Source organism: Filobasidium floriforme, assembly GCF_021052385.1.
Source record: "Filobasidium floriforme strain CBS 6241 chromosome Unknown HD553scaffold_4, whole genome shotgun sequence".
Classification (NCBI taxonomy): Eukaryota; Fungi; Basidiomycota; class Tremellomycetes; order Filobasidiales; family Filobasidiaceae; genus Filobasidium; species Filobasidium floriforme.
Window position 1 is genome coordinate 430,059 of NW_025763625.1, and position 19,526 is coordinate 449,584.

Here is a 19,526-nt window from a genome sequence, read left to right on the forward strand (position 1 = left end):
CTATCTATGCGTGAATGAGAAGTCCGCTGTTCTGCAAGTGGTCGTAAATTGAACAAGTGATATCTCCGTGAACATCGAATAATCGCCTGGCGATTTGGGCATCATGCGAAGTCAGTATCAAGTCCGATTGATGGGCGCATTGGCAGCGAACCCACCCTGCATCGTGGCGCTCCAGATCGCCACCCCGTCGAGCACATTCCCTGACTATCGTATCCTTGATGAGCAAGTACGGTCGGGGCAAAATGCGCAATTCGCAACAGAGGGTCTGCTCTTCGGGACTAAGCAGCTGAAGATCGTCAGCATGTAGAAAGTGGGCGGGAGCTGTGGGGATTCGGGTGTGTGGTTAGTCGCTACCCCAAGATCGCTCAACGTGGACAACTCACGACCCGGGTATGGCGTCTTGGCAACTTTGTCCTGCGACATCGATTCTCCCCCACCGTAACTCCGTCTCTGTAATATTGCATCGCTGGAAGTCATCGGTTCGCGAGGAACGGGTCCTTGGCCGGGACGGACTCCACTCGCCTACAACAGAGAGTTCGAATCAGCTGACAGTCGAAGCGAGCAGTGTTCAATGGCCTACTCTTTCATTTCGCAATCGGTCAAATCTCTGCGCATCCGCAACGGTGGTGATTCCGTTCCGACGGTAGTCTTGGATTTCGGCAATCTTCTTTCGCAAAGTCTGCTCATCTGTGTGTGTCATCGATATATCAGCAAACATTGACTAGCGAATAAGGGGACCGGTCAACTTGCATATCAGTCCATCGACCAAGACCTCGAAATCTTCCGCTGTCTGCATTTTTGCAAACACCTTGTAACGGTTAATCAGCCCAGCTTCCTCTTTTCCCCTCTTCTTCTCCAAGGCCATCAACTACAGTGACAACAGGGGAAGTCAATATCCTTTGTACGACCATAGGTGATGCAAGCACGTACCCGCTTGTAGTCCATCAGACCTCGATCGAAAATGAAATCCTTGACTTGTTGACGTTTACCGAGCCGCGAATAATAGACCTCGAGGACGATCAATTTCAACTCCATATCCTCGGAATCTTCCACTTCTAAATGCGCAAGCGGCGTCTTCTCTTCTTCCTCATCCTCCTTTCGTTTCGACTTGCTGTCTCGCTCAGCATCGTGGTTGACGACGTTGGCGAGTTGAGCCAACGGTTTATCCTCATCATCGCCGGTTTCGTCGACGTCCATAGCGTCTTTAGTAGGATTGCTAGAGTTGACATCTTGGTTGGTGGGCTTTTTGGAGGCGGCTCCTTTGCCTGCCGATTTCAACGCGTTCGAATTGCCAATCGTTTTCGTACTTTGTTGCTGTGTCCTGACTACCTTTTCTTCTTGAACCGCGTCCTCGTCAGGCTCGTTTCCAATTCCGTCCCGACCTCCAGCTGGCGGTGCACCTTCTCGCATCTCGCTGCCCCCATACGCGAAGACCAGCCCAAAGTCCATATCCTTGATGACCATTTCAGCTTCATTCTCGACCTCGTGATCGAATTCTAATCGTCCAGGCATGAATCCTGCGACTTCATGGTTCTGGGGTGCAGAAGCCTTGGTCTCGATAGCTGCGGCCGGTAGCGCTGGAAATCCACGAGGTCAATCAGGGTCGATCCACGTGTCTCGCATGCCCTAAGGTAGACCTACGAGCTGGTTTACGAAGTTCCTCTATTCGCCTTTTCTTGCGAGTCTGGAACTCCTCTTGGCTGATCTCAAATCTTGCCTTCATACGCTGTAGAGACCGCAAGATACGCAATACGTCAGTCAGGGTCAAGTGGTGTGGGAGAGTGGAGAGGAGTACTCGTTCTTACCGGCATCGGACACGTCCAGCCTTCGTCTACGCCCAGGCCACCCCACCAACCTTGTCTCTTCTTCTTTCCACGTGGTCCCGATGCAGTGCTACGCCCGAAGCCACCGATTCCACCGAGTTCATTGATCACACGGGCTGAGGTACAGAGTCCCGCATGTTGTTTCTCTCCGGAAGCATCGGCAAAGAACCCGCCGAGATCAGGCCGTTCTATTATATCATTTTCGTTCTGTTCGCCTGGTAGATGGCCGTTTTGCTGTCCCTCCGAATCAGGCTGATGTAGATCCTTCTTTGTAGAAGAACGCTCGGCCAGGTATGTTTCAGTATAGTGCCGTTCGCAGTCTTCTTTGAGTCGGGTGCCAACGTAGTCGGCGACTTCTGCCCAGTTTCCCAAGCCGTATGTTTGTAGCCCCGAAATGAGAAGCAGCTCTCTACGAAAGCAAGTGACAGTAAACCAATGCATTCAGTTCCAGCAACCCATATTGTGCTGTGGTCAGAAGACTCACTCATCAGCTCCCCAGTCCTCTGAGAAGATAGGTCTCGAGTGTGTTTCCTATACCGAGCAGCATGTGTCAACGGCCGCCCAAGCCGGAAGCCATACGGATTCGACTCACGACAACCCTATAGTCATGCCACGCTTTGTGTCCGCCTAGTTCTTTGCCTTCCGAAAAGCAGCTTGGACAAAGGTCCACCTCTTCGCAACCCTGAGCTGCGCATTTGATCCGTACAGTGTGTGTGATATCGATCGAGCCTGAAAGGCAGCATGGCGTCAGACCGCGAGTCTTCCCTGATACAGTTCAGTCGAACATACATGCATCACATGTGTATTGGATGCCTTAGCAGAACAGGCATGTCAGCGACCCGGATCCCTCTCAATTCTGCTCCTTGCAGTGATTGCTTACCCGGCTCAGTTGCGGCTGAATCGCACCGGATCATATAAGTTCGACGTATAGCCTTGAATGCTCCGGTCTTCACTCACCACTACCTTCAACTCCTGTGTCTGCCTTGACCCTTCGTTTGGTCACTGTCATGACTACCGATGTCCCGATTCCTGTCCTAGTGTTCCATTAAGAGACAAGCTCGGCTTGACATCCGGAAGGTTGCGTTGTGCCAGTCTACGTCGCTCGCCCTCGATCCGTCGTAGCTTCTTGATGCGGAGAGATTAAGCGATATATGGAATGATCAACGCCCTGGCTCAGGTGGAGCAAGTTGGTATCCGACACTGACGATGAGTTGCACCGAGCATGCGCAATGTTGCAAGGAGGTGAACATGTTGTTTGATCGTTTTTTGCCAGGCTAGCTACTTGCTACTCTTGGCTGCTTCGCTACTTCGGGCATCGCGTCGCTCCAAGTTACGTGATTGCTCTGGCCAACACTAGACCGTGCCAGGTCGCAACGATGTGTTGGATATCGCCCCCGTCAACCTCGTATATTCGTCTTGCCTGTCAACGTAGAGATATATACTGCGTATTGGTCAAGATCCTTGCCACCACTCATGCTACCCAGCTAAAGTTCGGCAGAGCTATCGCTTGATACCGAGATCGCGAGGACAGAGTTTCGGTCTGCACCGGCCTCTAAGCTCATCGTGCTGTAGAAATTCGTGCAACTGTAGACCGGAGCCCGACTCTACAAGAAGAACAGGATCGATCTGTAGGATGGAGGAAGACTATTACTCTATCAATTCGATCATTGCCGATACACATGTATGTCGATCGCATCGCCGAAGAGTAGCTGAGCTGACCGCAGTCTAGTCGCACAACAGAAGTTGACGTGTACCTTTAATCTCGACGTCAAAGGCCTAGGGTTCCTGGAAGGCGGTTCTGAGCCAGATGTAAGCGGGATATACTATTCTATGCATCGCTCGTCCGAACTGATCTCACTCGGTCAATTGCATGCAATTCATGACAGATCAAACAGCACGCGAAGGCCGAGTTACCGTTCTGGCTAGCCCATACGCTGAGTGCAAAGTCAGCCTTCCTATGCTCTCGATCGGGCTACATCGCTGAGACCGTAGGCTGATGCCAACTTTTATCTCGCAGTGAATTCACTTCTTTCCCCATCCCTCCTCCTTACTCGCACCGAGTGAGGTCAGCCTTGAACGCTTCGGCTCACTCTGTCAGACTCTCGAGCTTGGTCGGCACGAATGGCTGGTGGTACGCATGGGGTCGACGGATTGCCCACATGTAAGTGCATCGCATCGACCTCGGCCGTCCTCTGCATTCCTTCTGACACCTCGGTACCTGATTTCAGTCTCGACGATGCTCAGCGCAAGGAACTGCTCGGAACGCTTCTCAAGGTCAGTCCAGCCGGATGTGCACGATGTGTCAAGACTTTCGAAGTATGCTGACAGGTCTGTTACAGGCCTTTTCTCAACGACTGCCCCTTCTGCAAGATCTCGCAGCACATTACGGGTCTTCGTCGGCTTCGAATATCAATTCTGGAGATATGGGTTCGGGTGGCGTGACGATCGCAGGAGAAGCCTTTAAGGAAGGGATGGATGCAGAGGAACGAGAGCGTACGTACGGCTCGTAGACACGATCGACGGTACCTTCGCCTAAATACCTTTCTCCTGCTGTAACAGTGTTCGCGTTGGGTCAAGGAGCGGGTAGGAAGTTGAAGACTTGGTACGACACGCCTCGGCGATGATAACATGTAGAATGCGATAAGAAAATGGTATAGAATTGGGCCAAGCCCGGGACGCTGAAAATACAAGAAAAACCCCATTTCACGTTCATTCCCGCTCCTGTCGCAATCGCGACAGACACGGGGAGTCAAAGATACCAAAAAAAAGCCGTCTCACGCTCATCCGCCAGTCCTCTCAACACTCGTCGTCATGACTGGTCGCCCGCCATCCCTCGATCACTCTGCTCAGCTTTGTACTTTGACCGCTTGACGTTCGTCAAGTTCGTCAAGCGATCAAAGCGGCCTTAAGCCGAGCGTTCTCAGCCTTGAGACGCTGATTCTCAGCCTTAAGGTTGTCTGCTTGATACAAGTCAGTCGCTGTCGAACTCGAGTTGCGAGTTGTACGAGTTATCACTCACTCTGATTCGCCCTAAGTTTGTATGCCTTCTTCGCTCGTTTAGTCGCCTTCGCCTTCGCCTTCGACTTCGGCGCCTTCTCCTTGAACCCATCGGACGCCTTCGCCTTCGACTTCGACTTCGGCGCCTTTTCCTTGGCCGCAGCGCATTTCGCCTGTTCGTACTTGAGCTCGTGGCCCTTCAGCTCGAGGCCCTTCAGCTCGAGGCCCTTCAGCTCGATGTGCTTCTCGTACTTGGCCGCCGCCGCAGGAGAGTCGGGATAGGGGTTGTATCTGATGATGAGATTAGCATGCGCGAGCGTGAGGATTGTTTGGGGGTGATTACTTACCTCTTGATGTACCCGTTGTTTAACAGTCGGAGATCATCGACCTCAAAAACCACAGCAACAAGGTGTTTGTCGGTCAAGGTGGCCGCACCCGCGGGAAGAGGGGAGGAAACCACACCAACAAGGTGTTTGTCGGTCAAGGTGGCCGCACCCGCGGGAAGAGGGGAGGTAGGGGTGTAGCGAAATGCTACAGCTTTACCAGGGAAAGCGGGACGAAGGTCGTCCCTGAGTGTCTTCTCGACTGCGTCGAGGATGTCGACATGCGAATAGACGGGAGTAGCAACCTCGGTTTGAATAATCAAGTCGATGACGAAGGTGGACATATTGTGCGAGGGTATGATAGGTATTTTATTCGGGATGAGAGCGGAATTGAGGATGGCGGAGGCGGTTGTAGCGAATCGGCTCGCGGCTCGACTGTAATCCGTGATCTGTGATCTGACCTTTATACCCCTACTCTAGCTACTCTCCTTCGCCAACAGCCTTCCCCAAACATGCCCTCGACCTCGTGACCTGCTGACCTGAGCCGTCTCGCGCGTCTCGATCCCCACAGGACTGACGGCGGTACTCGGAGGGGTCCCTCTCCCCCTCTGCCTCGCTGTCCCCCATTCCGCAGTCGCGTCTCGGCACAGCCCTTGGGTGGATCATGTCCTCATTCCGCAGCAGCAGCAGCAGCAGCAGGAGCAGGGGGGAGGCCCTGCTACGTCATCGTTCCAGTGCTGACGAACGAACGAACGTGCCAGCAAATTTTCTTGGGGGATGGGAGCGGTCACGAGGAAGAATTTTGGGGGGAAGGGGGGGACGAACGAGTATAAAGCTTGAGCCGTTTCCCCTTTTCCGTTTCGTCCAACCTCTCTACTCTTTCGTCCTATTCTTCATCTTCAACGAGGACCGGAAGACGAGAAGACTTGAAGCTCCGAAGGAACCAAGGAACCGTAGATCGTAGATTGCCTGTGAGTGAATCGTCCTCCTTCCATCGATCTCATCACGACTGGCCCCTATCCTATCCCGTCCCGCTGCATTGCATTCCCGTCTGACGCCTGTCTGTCTCGACACGACACGGTCCGATCTCGAATGGCTCGTCGTCGACATCGATCTTCGCTGATGTCCCTCTGATCTCTTCGTGCATAGGTCGTTGTATCCTCCCCCAATGACGCTAGGTCATTCCGTATGATGGTTTCCTCTGGCGCTAACGGTTTGCGAGAACGTGTAGCACGGCCCGGATCACCGCCAACGCTTGGAAGTTCAGCTCCCACCGGTGTACGGGTCTTGACGGACGTAGCCACACTGCCCTGGTTATGAAGGTCGGATCCGCCAACACCGGTGTCCTTCGGGAAGAAGCTCATTCGTCCTGGGAACCGGAACGTCGTACCTCTTTCGGCATTCGTACCGCTAGGTTCCGATGGACGAATTCCTCTCGTACTGCAAGGTCGAGAGGTTGGCAGCGAAGAGCCTAGTCTAGTATCTTAATGACCGGACGGATCCTACTACCCAGAGCTTGTGATAAGGCGGCGGACCAACCATTCGAAAGAGATGACCTGGTTGACCCCAGGCTCTTGGAGCGTTTCGGGGACTGTCCTCCGTCCACCCCTCTGGGTCTTGATTGGCTGTCGGTACGAGCGATACAAATCGGAGTCCGCCTCTTGACGACGTGGCCTTACGGTCGCGAAGAGTCTCTGGATCTCTCCATCGTCGACGTCCTTCGGGAGGAGCCTCATTCGTCCTGGGAACCGGTCACCCGCACCGCTAGGCTTCGACGGACGAATCCCTCCTGTGCCGACGCTTCGGCGAGGAGGGCGGCATGCAAGAGCCTAGTCTAGTATCCAATCGCTACGGATCCTCCGATGATGACGGAGTGCAACTAACTCCCGGTGCTGACCTGACGCGGGTTCGCGACCGCAGACGGCCAAGTCACTGGCTGAGAATGGCGGGCTAGTCCCCACGTGCCGAGTCTAGTCGGGATTGGACGTAGCTCGCATATGACCGTACGGTCAGCGATACAATCGAAGCCGCCCCTTGAAGACGTGGCCTCTGGTCGCGAAGAGGTCTCTGTGAGCACGCATCCTTTGCCAACGGATAGGGGTAAGTCTCCTGTTCCGTCGTCCTTCCTCTCGCCGTGACTCTCGGTCGCCTTGATTGCTAATGGTGACTTCCTGCTTGTAGGTTCGCGACCTTGTCGAGTTGGCCAGTACCGGAATCTCCGAAAGGACCTGGATGGGCTCAAGACATGGATCGTGCTGGTGAGTGTTTGGAGCGGAAGCGACCACGGACAGGGGTTGACGACGTCGACCTGATCTTCCTAGAGAGCAACGCCGATCCCCCAAGCCGAACAAGTTTCGGCCTTCGTGCTTGCGGCGACATGCCAGCAACGTTCACCTGACCCGTGAGTCGTCCCGTCTTCTCCTTGCTAGATGTGATCTTCTAACGCTGACAATCAATCATCACGCAGGCGTCATCGACAAAGGCAAAGGACATCGGTCACGTTACACTGCGGCCGGACTTCAGCGTTCAGGTGAGTGTGATGTTCGGGCTCAATCCTTCTTGTATACCAATACTGAATTTGCGAACATCGCCTGTCACAGTCCGTCGCGCCGGTCGACCCACATTCATATCATCAACTCGGTCTTCGCAAATTGGACCATGTCGGCCGGCACCAGGAAGGGATAGGGGAGGCTAAAGTCAATGGTATTCCTGGTTTTGCGACGTTCTCGCTTTTGTATTTCAGATAAGAACTGCCGATTCAATCGCTTATCATCCAGTCGAATCCGAGATCGTGCATCGTCTTTCCAGCCACAAATGAACCGCTGACGTATCTCATCTCTTGCCGTGAGGAAACTCCCTTTCGTGCGACGCAATCTATAAGCTTTTATTTGGTAACAATTGGTGTCGCCTCGGGTTGATTTTGTTTGTCCTAGACGATCCCTCGACTATGACCTGCGCGGTCAAAATCGGCTGACATCGACGACTAGCCCAGCCGGCGCCCGCGATCGAGTCAGAAGCCCTTGGTCCGTCCAAGACGACGGTTAAAGTCGGTTCAGCTTGGTTTCCATATTTTCCGTGGAATAGGTTCCCCGTGACTTGGTTCGCGCGACTATTTGACAAGGAGCGGGAATCTACTTCGAGCCGCGAAATAATCATGAAATCCCGATTTTCTTGATCGCCTGGTTGATTCTGCTTCTCTTCTAGAATGAGATTCCAGACTTCGACATATAATTGCAGATGTGTCCGGAAGGGCCTAAATCTAGGAGCGCCTTTTGTACGACAAGGCGCGTACGCGCTCTCCAATAACCGCGTATACTTTGCTTCCACATCGAGTCAGCCCGAATGCAGCCGGTCTGGTCCATTTCGCCTCATTCGGCGATATTCCTGATAATTTTGAAGAGTGGGTCGTGGCCAGTAGATGATCCTCGACATCGAAGGACGCTCGTGACGGTGATTGTTTACGAAATTAAATGGCTGACACGCACCAAATAATTGGAACCCCCTATTCACGTCGACTCTTTCCGTCTTCTCGCTACCACGTCCCATGCATTTGTATCAATCGTTGAGTAGGCATGGCGATGCGGATTTACGCTCCGGGCACGACCGTGCTATGGGTTCTTGATGAGATATAATTGATGTTGGAAATCCGGTTCAAGAAGGCCCTATTTTAGGAGAAAGGACGAACCCAGGTAACTAGTTCTATATTTCACTATGTCGATTAAAAGGAGACTCGACCGAGGTCACCACCCCTGTCTCTGGGAACTTTATGCTGCTCCAGGCTGGGCCCTAAGACTGAGTCAAGCATGCGGTCCTGCCAGCCTGAACTGTTTCGCGCACAAGGCAGAGATGCCCAAGACTGTGTCAACGAATGAGATCTGGCTGTTGACAGCGAGAATTGGGATTGGGCTAGTCGGTAGAGTCTGACCCTTATGTTTCGCGCTTGATCATGGAAAGTACGCCATCCGTTGCTGTCATGTCCTAAACACGATCCCATGCTAGTCACTGCTGACGATAACTCCGAATAACGACGTGCGCCATCCGGTGCTATCGAGTCGAGAACAGGTCATGATTGAGGCTGGATGCCACTTGTTTAAGATTGGGTCGAGGGGGGTGACCAGCGGAGTGTGGCGATCTGGTATGCGCAATTTTTCCGCCTTCTGTGCGAGACGTTCGATACCTCCAACTACTGCCACATGAATAGGGGTCGTGCAGAAGAAGGCTCGTTTCGTTGGTCGCGAGAAACGATTTCTGGTACAAAGCGAGCGATTGAGCAAACAAATCGACGTCAGCAGGGACTACGAATCGCGGACGGTTCCAAGAGCGACCAGGATCTCGTGGGAAACCCCTATCAACCAGATGCCAAAGCGTGAGAATGCAAGAAAGGGAACGACGCGTCCTCCGAATCCTCGAATATGGTGTCTCACGCTTACGCGAAGCGAGCCTTGAACCCAATCAGCTCGGCTAGAAGTCTTCTAAACTCAATCAGCCCCGTGATGAAAGGTGTCTCACTAGTCCCCGACCCTCCTTTGAGCTTCCAGAAGCCCTTTGTCGGCCGGTAGATCGTTCGACCACATAGACGATATAGCACGTCATGACAATGGCACGCCCGTGGATCCTGGGCATCGACGGCGATAGGTGGCAATTCGGCAAGATCAGCAGAAAACCTGCGGATCGTCTTGTTCTCGGTCTGCCCAGCCTTCTGCGACACAAAGGGACAGGTTGCTGCGAGACGGAAAATCCTGCAACTCGGCGTTAGTATCTGGAAGATCTAAATAAAAACGGTAGCCTTCATCATCGACCTTCGAGCTCCGTAAGTCCAGGTCATGTTAGCTTTCGCACCGAATCTTTCAATACTGGCGGAGCTGGATTCTTCCATGGCGGTCCGGATCAATAAACCTCTCATAATCTGGCTCGATTCGCAGCAATGCGTCAAGCACCTTGAGGCCTTGCCGCAATCACAGCGGACGGTAAATCGTATTGGCGTAGAAGACGTCTCTAGGAATTCGAGGAACGACAGATACTAAGAATATTCAATGATCTGGGCGATACGGTTCGAAATCAGCAAGCGCTCCAATATCGTCAACGCGGAGATCGTCGGGATGCGTCCTCCCCTTCCTTGTTCTCATTGGTCCCCCTGTAGAGCTTAGATAAAGGGCAGCGCCGTGCCGCGACGGTATGGGCGGTGTTGTCTGGGCAGCCATTAGCATTATCGTATGTTCTTGGTGCAGCGGGGCTGCGGGTAGAGACGGGGAGGACGTCAGCGAGAGCTACCAGGAGGAAGTTGACATGCATCTTTCGAATCCCTGCTTGATCGTCGACCCCGCTCGGATCGACCTCGTCTGGTCCAGGACTTCCCCGTCAACTATTCAAGCCAGTCGCAACAAACCGGAGGATAGAATGAAATAGAACTAGTCTGTCATCAAGATCAAGCAAGAGCGCTTCAAATTGGAATGGTCCAGCGAACGTGGCGGGGCAGCCAAAGCGAAACGACGTGTAACAAACCGTTAGGACAAACAAGTCATAGATCTGAGGGACAATCGACATAGACTTCTTGCAAACTCAGAGATAGCTCAGACTGCAATTAACCATAGCCAAGGTTTCTTTCGAACATCCTTCATCGAGATAGTGATGAGTCGGAAGTGCGGGGTCAAGCACATCGAGACATGAAACTCTCGAATCAGAAGCGCGGCGCGCCTACCGTCTCTCGGAGCCGAACCTCCTACGAATCTGCTGTGTCCTCATTCGTCGGGGAGGATTACCACTTTGGGACGATGACGCGTCGAGCGAAATCGGGAAACAAAGACGTCATGACGCTCGTATCCGCGGATCATCGAAAATCAAGCCGAGAGAAGAAGGTGCTCGAAAGAGCTCGTCCGGATCGGGAAAGCGGCTCCAGCCAATCGCTCGTGTCGCTTCGAAAAAAAAAGGCAGAGCACGGTGGAGCATTTGTGATTTTGGCATACGATGAAGGACGGAAGAGTGCACTTTGGGCAACATGAGCGACAACGGAGGAGTCGGATGAACCGTCGATGAAGCAGAGAACGTTGTTTTGGGGTCATGATCGAATAAGGAGTACGATGCAAGACGCTACAATATCGAGAGAAAAAACCACAACGTCCATCCTATTCCCGTGACCCGCTTCCTTCTCCTTCAAAACCGTCTGACCGAGCGAGAGACCTGACGAAGTGCCCACCCCTACCCCTCTCGCGCCGCTACGAACCGGCGGTGTCGGTTGCTGGAAGGACCATCCCGTCTAGACATGGTCGCAGGGGTAGATCAGCGTCGAACGAGGACGAGGACAAGGACGATCGGCACTCACGTTTACGCTTCTTCATGGAAGTGACCATATCTCCGACTGTGTTGTCCATGCGGTATGACTCCCTCGCGATCTGATCATCGAATTTGAGCGAGAGTGAGCGGTGCAGAGGAGGTGCGGTCGATCGAAAGTCACATCGTCCTTACGGATCGGCTTCCTGGACGCTACCAAAGACAAGCATAGCGGTGGTCAGCCGCTGTCGTTCGGATGGACGGTCGCGGATCGTGCCTACTTACCTCGTGCCTTCGACCTGCGATGCGAGACGAAAAGGACTCGGAATGGGGCGAGGCTACTCACATGGTGGGCATGGCTATTGCGAGCAAGAGAATGATAGAAAGCACGGTGCTGCCACGACTACTCGCCTGTCCGTTTAGAGCCTCTACCGGGGCTTGGGTCCCGCCAGTCCGTACACATGCCGAAGCAGCGACTCGCCTTTGGTTCCCTGGAACCGCCTGCGACCACCTTACGGGGAACCCATATACTATCACGGGCAGGCGTCGAGGAGATCCCCTGTGTTCTTCCCCATGTTTACCGGGTCTCTTGCGAACGAGCAGAAGTGGCGGACTGTTGATTGATGAGGATATGAGGAGTAGTGCGATCAATAATGGATTCGCCGCGAGACTAGGGACTTTATACGCGTAGTCGACTGGATGGACCGTCGTTATCAATCAAGTCGCGCCTCAAAGATGACGTGGAATTATACCAAATCAAACGAATTCGGGCGTGAGAAAGTGGGAACGGTCTACTGCCAGCGAGACACACGTATATAGTACGTGTCTTCGCCTCCTCGGGACGTCTTTAACGCTCATCTCGCATCTCGAATCTATCACGATTATACAATTATACACGACCAGGTCATCTCTCGCCGTTACGACCCGTCGTTCCCCACCGATACGACCCGTCATCTCTCGCCGTCACGGTACGACTCGTCATCTCTCGCCGTCACGGTACGACTCGTCATCTCTCGCCGTCACGATACGACTCGTCATCTCTCGCCGTCACGACACGACCCGTCATTCTCGCCGTTTGACGAAAAAGAGTGGCTACATAACTTGTTTCCAAGTGACGTAGTCATCTGTCATCCATTCGTACACTCGCTCGAACAATGGCCGAACAATATATCTTCGATGTTCGCCGCGCCGCCGTTCAACCGACACTCTCGATTCCCCGGCTCCCCAGTACCGCTAGTGGTACTCTTGGAACGCAGTTAGCCTACTTCATGCTATTGTGGGTTGGTCACCCCGGTGATTCGCTGGTTGTCGTCGACGAGACGGGGAACGAAAATCTAGAAGTCACTCTCCAGGCTCGCGGCCGCAACAACAACTCTTCCCTACGCTTCATCCGAGCCGTCTTTCAGGAATTTCGGGAGACCCTCGGCGGACGCTTCATGGGCTCAGAGGTCTTTCGGACCGAAGATGCGGAATTGCTTGTTGACGTCATCGAAGTCACCCTCAAGTCGGACGACGACGTCATCCCCTTACGTACGGCGTTCTGTCATCTGGATCAATTCTACGAGGTTGTCGATATACGCGTGAGTACCTGATCATCGGCGTTGTCAGGACCGGTTCGTCGCTGATCTTCTCTTTGTTCTATCAGCGATTGACCGGCAACCGGTTTCGGGTGACTAAGAAATACCGGCAATACGGGGACAAAGAGCCCAACGGGAACCTTGCCGGGATGATCGCCGTGCATGCCGAGAGCCACGCCGACGTCGTTGATACCGTCAACAGGTGGATCCAAGAGCAGATCCACCCTTACATCGGGTATCGACAACAAGGTTATCCGGCGAGTACCCACTTGCAGGGCGTAGCGACGACAGGCCCTGATGCCGTAACGATCGTCAGTGATCGGCGGCGGGTCAGGGACGGCGTGTCGGTGATCTTCGCATCGGGTACGGCGAGCGGAATGGAAGCCCTGAGGATCGCCGTCGGCGGGAGTGTCTCGGCTGTTTCTGTTGAGGTGAAGGTTGTCAGCCAACACCACCGGTACAAAGACAACTACCGCAAATCTCGGGTGGTACCTCGCCTGTCGATCGTCACTGGAGGTCTTGCCTGCCACGCACCAGCCACGGTCGATCCACCTTCCTCGCCGCCGAGCCAGTGGTCATTGGCCGCCGATGATGACGAGTTGGACGTGGGCGACTCGGAAGAGGAGGAAGAGCCCCAAGCCGGAGGTTGGCAACGAGAGGTAACCCCCGCGCCCGGCTATGTCCCTTTGCCGGAGATGAAGGGGTTCCAGCATGTTCGCCTCCCCGATGGTCGAATCGCCTGGTTGGCCCCGCCTCGTCCCCGTTCCCCTGCCGCCGATCCTGTACCTCTCCCCGCCAGCACCCCTCCACCACCTCCTCCCGGCACCCCCCCACCACCTCCTCCCGGCACCCCTCCACCACCCGCCCCTCGCTGGAGGACGGCTCGAGCAGCGCAGGACGACGAAGACGACACTACCGTCGCTTGTAGTCTTGACCCGACCCATTAGTTTGGATTCTCTGAACGCAGTCTTCGATCGTATGTCATATCGAAATGTATCAATGTCTCGCCAATGTAATACAAGAATGTCGTTTCGTCATCAATCAAGATCATATGTGGTGGTCGTGACCTCTGACTCTGTCGTGATCGGATCCCCGACAGCTGTTTTGAGGAGTTGCCCTTGCATCAAGTGCAACCGAGCTGAGCCGACCCTCTCTTCGATCTGGCTCAAACGCGCCATCAAGTCTTGTACCTCAGCGTCGAGGTCCTCGAGTGGTTCGACGACTTCGAAGCCCTGCGGATGTCCCTCGAAGTAGGCCTTGACGGCCGCGGTTATCTGTTCGCGTTGTAGTGAAGCGGAACGACTCGACGGCGTTCCGAGTCTTGCTTCCCGCTTCGCCCGTCTCTCGTCATACTTGACCATGTTCTTGGTCTGCTTGAGCGACGTATAGGTCCAGATATTGCTGGCCAATAGCGCAACGACGAGCAGGGCGACCAAGACCTCGGAACTCAAAGGCATATCTCGAAGGACATCGACGGCCATCTTGCCAATTCCGAAGATCCCTCCGCAAAGGCTCTGGATGCCATCGACAACCGAATCGAAAGCGGCTTGAAAGGCATTCGCGTCGTGCTCCCGGTTTCGCCGTCCGGGTTGGTCGACCACGACCTTTTCTTCGAGCACAACTTCCGTTGTGACTGGCTCCACCACAGTATCGGCCGCTACTGCTTCGTCATCATCGCCTTCGACCTGGAATTCGGTAGCGTGTTCCTTGATGTACTGTCGCATGGCAGTCTCCAAGTCGCGATGATAAGTCTTTTGTCCATCGACTGCCGACTTTTCGATGATCCCTGTAGGTCCGACATTGATCAGTACAATCGTTCGTCCTCCAATGCTCATCATAACGGCTCACCTTTGATAAAGCTTCTCCCGGTCCATTCGACCTTGGTGGTCACGACGACTTTGGTCGACCTCGGGCTCGCCCATACGAGGCACGTACAAGTCCTAACGCTGAACACGTTCCCACTAGGCACATCGGGCGTCTTCGTGGTGGTCAACATCGAGATGTACTTGTCGGGCTCCATATGGTCAAGCTCGTCGGTGATTTCGCACTTTGTCTGCTTCGGTCCGATGCCGCCATTCAACGGTTTGATGTAGCTAAAGTGGCGTTTTAGCAACTTTGAGCCAGGTTCTCTGGGCGTCCAGTCGGACATTTGAATGTCTGTCACAGAAGCAATTTGTCAGCTTCGATCGTGATATGCGATGCCAAGCAACCACCAACGTACCGGTCAATTTTTGATTTTCCGACATGAATTCTCGGATGAATTGACTCGGGAACATCAAGTTGTATATGCTCTCCGGGGTACTCGGGAATACGGCTTCCATGGCCTTCTCGGCGTAATGTTCCCCCTTTTCACCGCAGGCGCATTTAGTAGGACCTTGTGTAGACTTGGGTTTGGCGTTCGAAGCTGCAGCGGCGCCCGTTTTGCCGTCGTTGACCATGCCGACGGGAGATTCCGTAATCTCATCATCGCCGCCGTAGACGCTAGGGCTTCTAGAATGCGCTTGTCGCCATACATTGATAAAGACGTCGAAGGTGGAGTCGCGTGCGATGAATGATGCAAACACGTATTGCTAAGACAAAACAGGAAGACACTGAGTTGGGTGACTTTATGAACTGATTCACTAGTGCTCACCTTGCCCTGACGAGTCGTGATCGATATACCGTTTGGAATGACGAAGGCAGTCATCTTCTTTTCGATCGCGGTGATGTCCGCAAAGGCGATGACCAGCTATTCGGAGGGAACATCTTGTCAGAACCGGTCCAACTAGCATATCATTGACTGGCGACAGCAGACTTACATCGGTTATCCATCCGAGGATGTTCGAGTGGAAAGAAAGGTGGTGTTCAGATACGTAGATTCGACCGTGTACAAGAATATCCTTCTGAAGGGCGCATCCGTAATCTGTATGCGAGCCAGACAACAACATCAGTCGACGACACTCTGGTCAACGTGAAGGAGACAAAGCACACCTTCGATCAGGTAATCTCCTTCATCAATCTGATTGAACAGAGCATGGAACTCCTGGTTCCTCTTGTTGCTGGCCACGGCGAATCCCGTGACAGGCAAGCTCATCCGGCTGACCGAGCTTCTCAAAGTCCCAACTTCGGCATCACTCTCATCGTCATCGTCGCTATACACCGTGCCACTGCGTCGATGACGGTGACGACCGTCATCCGACGAATCGTCTTCGGTGGTATCGGATTCCTGATCGCTCAGCCGGCTGGACCTGTCATCCGCTAGTAACGAGGAATGCCTCTTGCCAGACGAGGCATCGGACAGTCCTCGGAGACGATTCTTCAGCCTCTCTCGCTTGCCGCGATGATGAGCCTCGTCCTCGTCCTCTCCCACAAGAGTTCCATCTGTACCCGAGATGACGCTTCGACGAGAACTCCGACTGCCGCGTCGTTTCTTGACCTTCTCCTTGACCTTGTTCATGATCTCGGCTGGACTGTGAGCCGCGGCATGGGTCGTAGGCGAATGAGGAGGAACCAAGGTGACGCGAGGATGAGAGGTTGAATCAGCAGAGGAAGGCAAGCCCATCATGCTCTGGCTGGACGTCATGTTGCCCGTTCGAGATGCGTTGCTCAGCTTTCGCGCGGCGGTGGTCTCCGGGTGGTTCTTCAGGAGGACGTCGTCTGCAGATGCGACAGGCTGAAGCGGGGTTGTCAGGTTCAAGATGGAAGATGGGGCGGGATGAAGGGTAGTAGAAGATGCGACCGAAGCTGCCGAGCTCTGAGCTTGAGGAACAGTCTGATTGGGATCGACGATCACCGTCTGAGACTGTTGGGCAGGCGAAATGATGATCGAAGGAGATCGCGGTCGCGGGGTCCCGTTGCTTTCGACAGGTACGACGGGAATTGGAGGCGCCAGCCCAGAAATAATCGTGTTGGCTTGCGTAGGTGTGGGACTCTGGCTATCATCAATGCTTGCAATGTTGGACGTGTTGATCCTCATTCCGTCGTCTGGGTTGTTCGATAGCTGATAGCCGATGCCCGAGCTGGATGTAGCACCCTGCCTTTGGGTGGTGGGAAGACCGGCGTATGTCTGCGGAACAGCTTGATTCTGTTGAATCTGTTGAGAAACAACCTGATGCTTATATACGTCTGCGGGAGACGCTCGAGGCTGTCCCGATTGATCAGCAACTATCGTATCATTGATTGACGATGTTGACGGGTCCAAGGGTACGTCATTCGAGTTGGGACCTGGAGACGGCGAACGAGTGGAATGGGTAGTACTGGTCGAGGAGCGTCTCTCGGAATCTTGCTTGTTATGATGCAACAAGTTGGACAACTTGAACGGTGCCATGTTGGATGTCTGCCGATCTCGAGCTCGCCAAGAGGAGAGCCGACGGGTTCCGGAGCTTCGTGACGACGCAAGTTACTGCGAGGGGAGAGCGAACGGGTCGAAGCTATCCGAGAAGACAACAGATCGATTGGGCTATTGATTTCTAGCGATTTGCGGGCCTGCAAACTCGATGGTCGTCGATACGAATGTACAAGGAAGATGGATAGAGCAACGCTGTCGACGTCGACGATGGACTACCTTTGATCCGCACCAAGAGCTACGGAAGTTTGTGTGCGAGAACAAGGCCGCCCTCGCCCTCTCTCTCTCTCACCTTTGATGATGACGACGACGACGACGATCGATGACGCGTGAGCATCCGGACATTCGACTGTTTGTGATCTCCAGGACATCGAGTCCGCAGGGCGACGTGTATCTAGCTAAAACAAACGGTTGAGCTCGACTCTGCGCCTGCTTCATGCTTCGACAGCTCGATAGCGACGCTGCAACATCTCGTGCCCCGATATGGGCGCGTCTAGAAGTTCGAGGGTCCGGTAATGTTAGCAAGTCGATGCAATCGGAATCATCATGAATGAAGCGGAGCCGATTCGAATGAAACGGCGTGAATAATAAAGAACCACCCGTATACATTACGGGATGACACGAGCTTTGTCGATCGGGATCATACGCAAGACTGCCACTTGGCAGTGATCGTCACGAGCGTGTTCCAGAGGTTCCTCTGCGCAATTCCTACATGACGAGCGCCATTCGGCAAATCAGAACCGACGCCATCCTCACGGAAGACCGCGCACAGGGATGGCGTTTAACGCGATATACTGCTGTATGTCTTGCTATCTCACGGCCGCTCTGGGTGACTCGCTCAAAGAACAGATACCCTCGAATTACATTGCCGATTAGCTTCAGGATACTGCCATATTGCTGAGGGAAAGAATCTTGTCCGCGACCAAAATTGTACCATTGTCTGAAAACAGAAGTGCCATAGCAAAGCCGCCACGTTCGACATTGCTCACAGATAGCTCTCGTACAACCCTCTTGAAAGCTTTCTGACTTGATTATTCTCATGTTGACCATATTGTACTCCACGATAATCATATCAAGGTTCGCTAATTGCATTTGAGATAAACTCGATCTGCCTCAGTATCTTCGAATGCTCGTTTCGGGCGTCATGAAGGACGGATTTCCGTCTGTTTTGTGACCCTGTTTAGCAATCCTTATTCTCATACGACAGTCCGATTTGCCTAGAGACATAGCTTACTTTGTCGCGCCGTACAGTGTTGGCTAAACAGGTGATTAATTCATCGGTTTCCGAAGATCAAGTTGTTATGCGAGGCAAGGGAACGAGCAGATATCACCGTTCAGAATCATCTCGATCTCTGGCAGTTCCAGATAACCGGATCTTTGCAGCGAGCCGTGAGTGCCCTTTCCGGTAATATGCACTGTAATATCTGTAATAGCATCTACAACGTACAGAATCACCATCACCAGTCAGCCTGTGATTTGCTCTCGTGAAACCCAAAGATCCGATCGCGAGCGACCAGAAACTTGGAAGAGCGGGTCTCTTTCCATTTCCAGGCACCTCGTGGAGTGGCTTTGTAGGGGCGCGCAGCAGAGGGAGGAGCTTTCGCGGGGCGTGGTTTCGGACCCAATCCCATTTCGACCTCGACAACATCAAAACACACGGAGGAGGTCAAAGCGATCAAAGCCAGATCAGTAGCTGAGAAGCTCAAGCAAGAAGATTGTTAGCTGGTAGCAAACCTCATGGAGGCTGCAGGTGTTTCTCGTCTGACGATCTGCTCAAGACAAAATTATCGGCTGTGTAACAAGTGCTGACGTTACGGTAGGCTACGCGGATTTTTTGCCGCAGAGTCCTCTCGGTCGCGCGCCAGAGTTTCCGCAGCAACCTCGTCGTTGATGGAGCGGGCGATGTTCGTCTCAAAGTGGAATGTGGTGGATGGAGGGGGATTTCGAGCATTTGCAACTCGCAGAGCATTCATGTAGGCCTGTAGCTTCAGGACAATGTTATCCATCGAGTAATACTTGGATCGTCTGCATTCGAAACCAAATCATACCTTGCTCTCTTCATCAACCCCCTGGCCCCTGGCAAATCAGCTCAGAGAGGTTCCGCTGCTCAATTTCGCGCAAAACCCACGAGGAAGCGAGCGAGCGAGCGAGCGAGCGGGGGAACAGACGAGACGCAGCATATGATCTGGAGCTCCCAAACGAAACGAGGGACCCT

At 53.6% G+C, this 19,526-nt stretch overlaps 6 protein-coding genes across 6 annotated transcripts; 3 read left to right on the plus strand and 3 right to left on the minus strand.

Annotated features, from left to right (window-relative positions):
- Positions 1-4: 4 nt before the first annotated feature.
- Positions 5-2,637, minus strand: HD553DRAFT_268927 (uncharacterized protein; the record flags this gene model as incomplete). Its single annotated transcript, XM_046177598.1, has 11 exons — positions 5-321; positions 387-522; positions 581-687; positions 739-868; positions 931-1,229; positions 1,401-1,577; positions 1,642-1,712; positions 1,993-2,232; positions 2,308-2,354; positions 2,416-2,552; positions 2,613-2,637. Coding segments are annotated over 11 exons (1,686 nt in total), but the record flags the coding sequence as incomplete, so codon positions are not given.
- A 515-nt stretch (positions 2,638-3,152) lies between these two features.
- On the plus strand, positions 3,153-4,491 carry HD553DRAFT_306248 (uncharacterized protein). Its single transcript, XM_046179253.1, has 7 exons — positions 3,153-3,504; positions 3,564-3,632; positions 3,710-3,768; positions 3,841-3,984; positions 4,052-4,097; positions 4,163-4,316; positions 4,383-4,491. Exons 1-7 carry the CDS (start codon positions 3,457-3,459, stop codon positions 4,445-4,447), a joined length of 585 nt encoding a protein of 194 aa, XP_046038784.1. The 5' UTR covers positions 3,153-3,456; the 3' UTR covers positions 4,448-4,491.
- A 126-nt stretch (positions 4,492-4,617) lies between these two features.
- Positions 4,618-5,647, minus strand: HD553DRAFT_174711 (uncharacterized protein). Its single transcript, XM_046176915.1, has 3 exons — positions 5,168-5,647; positions 4,843-5,111; positions 4,618-4,780 (listed from the first exon to the last, which is right to left on the minus strand). The coding sequence occupies exons 1-3, from the start codon at positions 5,485-5,487 to the stop codon at positions 4,710-4,712; spliced, it is 660 nt and encodes a 219-aa protein (XP_046038785.1). The 5' UTR covers positions 5,488-5,647; the 3' UTR covers positions 4,618-4,709.
- Positions 5,648-6,459: 812 nt separating this feature from the next.
- Positions 6,460-7,838, plus strand: HD553DRAFT_322278 (uncharacterized protein; the record flags this gene model as incomplete). The annotated part of the gene is made up of 7 exons (XM_046181281.1): positions 6,460-6,590; positions 6,657-6,980; positions 7,134-7,243; positions 7,325-7,401; positions 7,465-7,544; positions 7,573-7,673; positions 7,744-7,838. The coding sequence occupies 7 exons, from the start codon at positions 6,460-6,462 to the stop codon at positions 7,836-7,838; spliced, it is 918 nt and encodes a 305-aa protein (XP_046038786.1).
- Positions 7,839-12,439: 4,601 nt separating this feature from the next.
- HD553DRAFT_348246 (uncharacterized protein) lies at positions 12,440-13,934 on the plus strand (the record flags this gene model as incomplete). The annotated part of the gene is made up of 2 exons (XM_046183362.1): positions 12,440-12,990; positions 13,056-13,934. The coding sequence occupies exons 1-2, from the start codon at positions 12,565-12,567 to the stop codon at positions 13,932-13,934; spliced, it is 1,305 nt and encodes a 434-aa protein (XP_046038787.1). The 5' UTR covers positions 12,440-12,564.
- Positions 13,935-14,024: 90 nt separating this feature from the next.
- HD553DRAFT_268826 (GRAM-domain-containing protein) lies at positions 14,025-16,060 on the minus strand (the record flags this gene model as incomplete). Its single annotated transcript, XM_046177593.1, has 6 exons — positions 14,025-14,773; positions 14,836-15,144; positions 15,209-15,557; positions 15,620-15,715; positions 15,786-15,889; positions 15,958-16,060. The coding sequence occupies 6 exons, from the start codon at positions 16,058-16,060 to the stop codon at positions 14,025-14,027; spliced, it is 1,710 nt and encodes a 569-aa protein (XP_046038788.1).
- Positions 16,061-19,526: the final 3,466 nt, after the last annotated feature.

Excerpts from the sequence above, each read along its gene's own strand:
- HD553DRAFT_306248 (XM_046179253.1), top strand. The coding sequence starts at position 3,457 with ATGGAGGAAGACTATTACTCTATCAATTCGATCATTGCCGATACACAT. Across the intron at positions 4,098-4,162 it reads TGCTCGGAACGCTTCTCAAG|GCCTTTTCTCAACGACTGCC; the intron begins GTCAGTCCAGCC and ends GGTCTGTTACAG. Across the intron at positions 4,317-4,382 it reads GGATGCAGAGGAACGAGAGC|TGTTCGCGTTGGGTCAAGGA; the intron begins GTACGTACGGCT and ends CTGCTGTAACAG.
- HD553DRAFT_174711 (XM_046176915.1), bottom strand. The coding sequence starts at position 5,487 with ATGTCCACCTTCGTCATCGACTTGATTATTCAAACCGAGGTTGCTACT. Across the intron at positions 5,112-5,167 it reads AACAACGGGTACATCAAGAG|ATACAACCCCTATCCCGACT; the intron begins GTAAGTAATCAC and ends TCTCATCATCAG. Across the intron at positions 4,781-4,842 it reads CAAACTTAGGGCGAATCAGA|ACAACCTTAAGGCTGAGAAT; the intron begins GTGAGTGATAAC and ends TGTATCAAGCAG.